This window comes from Notothenia rossii (assembly GCF_949606895.1).
Source record: "Notothenia rossii genome assembly, chromosome: 10".
NCBI classification, from domain to species: domain Eukaryota; kingdom Metazoa; phylum Chordata; class Actinopteri; order Perciformes; family Nototheniidae; genus Notothenia; species Notothenia rossii.
Genome location: NC_136908.1, coordinates 58,512,030 through 58,517,736, shown reverse-complemented (window position 1 = coordinate 58,517,736; position 5,707 = coordinate 58,512,030). Strand labels below are relative to the sequence as shown.

The 5,707-nt window shown below is 41.8% G+C and overlaps 1 protein-coding gene across 1 annotated transcript in view; it reads right to left on the bottom strand.

Moving 5' to 3' along the window:
• The window catches only part of pdzrn4 (PDZ domain containing ring finger 4), a 40,145-nt gene extending 34,846 nt beyond the window's left edge, over window positions 1-5,299 (bottom strand). Inside the window, exon 1 of the mRNA XM_079654838.1 lies at window positions 4,861-5,299. Within this exon, the coding sequence (XP_079510964.1) occupies window positions 4,861-5,061 (201 nt within the window). The 5' untranslated portion in view covers window positions 5,062-5,299. The remainder of the gene's footprint in view (window positions 1-4,860) is intronic.
• Between the last annotated feature and the right edge of the window lie 408 nt (window positions 5,300-5,707).

The window sequence follows — 5,707 nt, the reverse complement described above, 5'->3', positions numbered from 1 at the left end:
AAAAGAGGGGTATGAGCAGTATGAGGGATGGCTACAACGGGTGATCTGTTTGGTATTTTGAAAAAAAAACTTCACAGACATGTTTTATACAGGTATGACCCTACAATATATATTTCAAATATAGCATGATAGGTCCACTTTAACATAACCAAGTAGTGTTGTTTTTATTCAATTTACAACATCAACCACATGTTTAACTACAAACATCATTTGAGAGAAACTAAACTTTACCACCTATTGTCAGAAATACAGGTAAATTGTATTGTAAGGTCATTTACATCGGAAAGAGGGTTTTTCCAAAGTAACCGGTATTTTATTCCTTCCTATTCCATTGCAATGTAAACACTGTTATATTTTACCATATTTTGTATTATTTTTAACATTTTCTAGTTCTCTACCTGTGTTTTTAATTCTTGTTTTACTTTTATGCATGCACCACGACACCAGGTCAAATCCCTGGTACGCATAAACCTACCTGGTAATAAACCTGTTTCTGATTCTGATCACCAATGTATTCCACATCCCTCTCTGGATGTAGTTGCGGTCTAGGACCGGTGGCCATATGGAGGTGACGGCTGTGAGGGTCTGACTGCAGCTTCCCCTGCTCTGTGTGGCTCTCTCTGGCCACCATAGGAGGTGGGATGTAGAGGTGACTGTCTAGCCCCGTCCATGCTGTCTACCAGGCTGGACATGTGGCACAGCATCTGCCTCCGGAGGACAGACCCACACCCTGTTTCTGCCTGGGTCACAACCATATCTTATTAACAATAAGGGTGAACAAATGGTTCGAATCAGACTAAAAGTAATATCCTTGTAAATGATGTACATATGAAATGTGTTTTGTCTTTTTAAGGAAGATCAATATGCTCATTCACCCGTTTATTATGAATTCCTTGTGCATGGGTTGTAAAAATTAGATTCCCAAAAACAATGAAAACGTGCAAAAGTTTGAAGATTGCTGGTTATACATTAATAAAGGCTTTGATATGCCTCAAGTATTATAAAAAAAAGACTATGAAATATTTAAACCAACATCCAATAGCTGAAGCCACACTATGAAATGAACCAAATCTAACTTAATTACCTTAAATTGCTATGTTTAGTTTCAAATGTTTGAATCAGGAACACTACATTAATATTTATAGTAGCAGAAATGAAGCAGACGTTTAGACATAGAGAAGTACTCTAAAAGTGGCTTTTTTTTATTATGTGATACAATAGGGCTGACTTTGGTACAACTAAAAGGACAAAACACTAGTGTCCACTGAGGCTCTGTAGGACAGAGGCCGTGAAACAATTTGACACAGCCACAAGAAAAATAAATGTAATGGCAAATTCTGCAACCAGAATAAACCCCCCGCGGTGCAAGGGTGAACAGACACACACGCACACAACATCACAAATGAAATGTTGAATGTAAATTGTACGACTAGAGTCATAAATCTCTCAGCAGCCGCTGGGCAGCAGGGGTCGGGCAGCCAGCGGTCCTGTCAGAACGTGCAGCTGTGTGAACAGAGATAGCCGCTGTACAGTTGGGGACACTGAGGCAGGCCTGCAGGCTCAACACTGGAATTGGCCTCTGAAATGCTCTATTAGTTTTACAAATGGACCATGATGCTCGCTGGACATGTCTGTTCCAAACATATATTCATTTTGAGGGGGAACTCATTAACATATGTCCAAAATAGCATGTCTGTTCCATAAAAGATGTATTGCGGTTTTTCACCCTAAATGCTTCGTCACACCTGCATTTCTTTTCAAAATGTTTGGCTAGAGAAGCTTGGTGATATAGTCAAGCTGAAGTCAGGAAATCAGAGCTGGGAATGACGTCACATCAGAGTTGAACTGAGTTCGTAGCAGAACAGGGGATAATAAAGAAAATACAGCAACATTCCTTCCCTGATCTTAAAGGGGGAGTGGCTAAACGAGCCACACCTGAGAGCTGGAGGAAGCTAATCAAGGCAATGAGTCACACCTTTGAGCTGTAGAGGAAAATCAGATCTGCTCAACTGCAGAAAGAGAAAAGACTGATCAAGCTATTGAACCCAGTTTGGTTTTTGTGGGACTTTTTCTGATCAACCAGGCTGTTTTCGAGTGAACCCGAGAGCTGGTGGTGAAACAATCACCTGTCAACCTGCTTTTTCCGTGGTCTTCCCTGGCCTGCTTGGACACTCAGAAGTTTTCTCTGCCTCTTTACACAATTCTCACCCTTCCTTTGCAAACAATATCAAACTGTTATTCTCACATCGTCTTTAGAAACATCCATGGTCAGAATTCATTGAACAATAAACAATCACATCAAGTACTGTTTCTGGGATAAACAAAATAATTATCCCAACAGTTCGTCCAAGAGCTCCAGAAAGTGCCACTATGCACCTGTTCTATCCCTGCTTTAGCCACAGTATATCAGCATGCTTTGCTTTTTGCTTTTCCACTGGTTTAATGAGCAGGTGGTGTCCTAGTGTGTAGCACTGTTGGAAGAAAACACTTTTAGAGTCTGTAGTGTTGTGTGTGCGCCAAAATAAAATCAAAGAGGGCAGAAACAGATTGCTGAGAGGGAGAGCGCCAGAGCGGGAGGAAGACTAATGAAGGTTATAGAGAAGGAGAAAGTATGAAAAAGGATAGGAGAAGAAATGAGTCTGGGTTTATAAAGGAGACATGAGACAGAGGGATGGTTGAAGAGTCTCTCTGGATTTGCTGAATCCCCTCCGCCTCAAGTTTCAGGACAGTCACACTGACACACTTACTGCTTGGTGCGCTCTCTTTTCTTTCTATTTCTTCCTCTCACACTGGTAATGAAAACCGTAGGAGTTCGCCAACTGTCACATGCACACAGCAGTGTGTTTAACAGCAGACAGAGTGCTTTTCTGCTAACCTACACAAACTAAACCAGGGTTTCGCCACAAAAATGTAGTGATTTACAATATGGGCATTTAGTTTCTTAAAGGAAACAGACAGTCAAAACAGATTGGATCCCCTCTACATGAGAAATACACACACACACACACACACACACACACACACGAGTATATTTGGACATCTGCCACAGTGCTATAGCTACAGTGTGATACAAAAATAGGAAGAAACCATTATTATTTTGATGTTCTCCTTAAAACCACCTTGCTTTATGTTCTACCAATTAATAATTGCCTAAATAGGTGCTTGAAATATACAGTATTAAAAAATGTTCTGCCACATGTCAAGTCTAGTTCAGTCCCACATAACATAATACATTCAGAGTGCTTACTCTACATGTAAGTCTAGATTCCAAGCTTAAAAAGAGAACATTGTTCTGCCGCTAACAGCTAGCTACTTTAGCATAGAGGACTGAAAACGTTTAAGAGCAGCTAAAAAGTGGTCATTGTTAAACATTGATTCGGTATTAGTTTCAAAAACAAGATGATGTACTTTGGACATGCTGCTAGGCGAAGTTTGTAACATTTGGAGTAAGCTAGGCTAGCATTTCTTGTGCTAAGCTAAGCGGCTGCTTGCTTTAGATTCGTTAACAAAGGAAAGAATGCAAATGTATTGCCCAAAATCTCAAACAATTCCTTTAAACACGATTATTCATCGTTGTAATTGTATCAGTCATACACTTTGTATAGGTCTTTAAATAGGCACCTAATTGTTTCTATACTTATCCCTTTGTTCTAGCCAGGCTTTTCAATTTACATCAACGGTATTAAAAGAGCGTGACCTCCTAGGGTTTCCTTTAACTGACATGCTTAATTTTCTCGCACTCCACCCAGCCCAGACATCCTCCATCTCATTAAAGCATGGGCCATTTAGTTAGAGAGCGTAATGAGCTTGAGACTCTGGTGCTGTGAGTAACGTTCATGAAAGCAGCGTGCAGCAGCGATGGAGGTGTGGGGTCGTGTGATAATGTATTTCTTAAAGAAGAAACCATACTGTCATCATTATTGCAAACAGTATGAGTTTATTTCCCACAAGTGCATATTTTACATTACCAAACTAACGAACAAGAGAACTCATCATACCGTATCCAGTTGTCTGTAACCATGTAAGGTACTAAATGATGAATGAATCCAAGAGCACGTGTTCCTCCACTATCAGCTCCAAACACTGCTGTAAAAATATGTCCAAAACTTCACATTTATCTCCCTCTGTATTTACATTTAACGTGACATTAACAGACGAAACCTCTTCAAATAGCATGGACAGTTTTCAAAAAGCAATCAGGGGGAACTAACACTTTTCATTGGAAATGAGTATTTTTCAGTCACACTTGACACTTCCTATCTAATCAACACATTCCAGACAAGCCCAGTACAAGATGACAAGTTATACATTCACAGTCTTTTGCTGCTTATCACAACAATATGAGAAGTGACAGCAAGAGCGTCAGGGAAAACATATGTATTCCTTCCTGCTTGTATATCGTTGCCATACAGCACAAAACGTGAAGTAGTTGATTGGCAAAATCAAGTCCAGTTCTGACAGACAACAAAGCAGAATGGATTTGCTGGTCGCTCTTTCTACTGTGTTGCTTTTAGACAGTCACAGGCAAGAGGAGATGTGATGAATTCCCCTGGAGCCAGAGCAGGGAAAAGAGCTGAACTTGTTCTCACATCTGCTGCTGCTGCTGAGGAGAAATAACTAGCTCCACTCACTTTGATGGAGAAAGCAATACACACACACTGGCTCTCCGCCTGGCAGCTTGGAAGTATAACTCATTTGTTCACATTTCTCTCATTTCCCATTTTGTCTCACTTTTTTTCCCCTCTCCTTGGTGGAAATCACTCCTGCAATCATCACCATCATTGCCTCTGGTGTTAAGTTTATCACGGTGATAATTCCCATCATCACCCTCACCAAACCTCCTCCTTAAGTCTCACTTACCTGTGCAATCTCATACAGCAGTTTGTAGTGTTCCTCCCGTTTCTGCAAGGTGCACAAATTGCAGCCCATTCTAGTTGTCAGGGAAACAGTGCAGAGTGCCCGCTGGCGTGTGTGTGCTGTCTGCGGTGTGTGTGAGCTTCCCCCCGGGGCGAAACACACTCGGGCTCCTCTTCCTTGACTTCCCCCACTCCTCTTTCTCATCCGTGTATCCTCAGAGATCCCCTCTGTTGCCTCCGAGCGCACACACACACACCCTGACACACACCCACGTGTATCAGCTCACTGCTCTGGTAGAGTTCCTTCAGTGTGTGTGTGTGTGTGTGTTTGTGGGGAGTGTATCAGTGGTAAGATGAGTAAAAAGCACCTGGCTTCTCTTTCCCTCTTGCCTGTCACTCCTTCCCTTGATTCTCACTTGCATGCCTACATACACCCTCTCTTCTCCACCACCTCTTCTCTCAATGTGAGCTCACGCTGGTACACACACACACACTTTTGGCTCATGGAGACACACCTCCTCCTGTGGCAGGCTGTCTACACTTGCCTCATCCTACTCCGGCTCATACACACTGTTTTCATTGGCTGTTTAAGAAAAAAAGGGGATGGAGGAAGAAGGAGGGGACTTGTCTTATCTTGGCCAGGTTTACCATCTGAACATCAGTGTTGTTGCTTGCACGCAAAGAGAAAGGCCATGTGTGTTTGTAGATCTGTGTGTGTGGGTGCATCTGTTTGTGTATACACAATTCAAACCATTCCAATGTTGGAAATTCAATACAAAAAAAGGACCTAAAATGCCATCCCTGCAGGTAATGAAGTTACTGAGATGGCTATTTGTCTGCACCCAGATTTG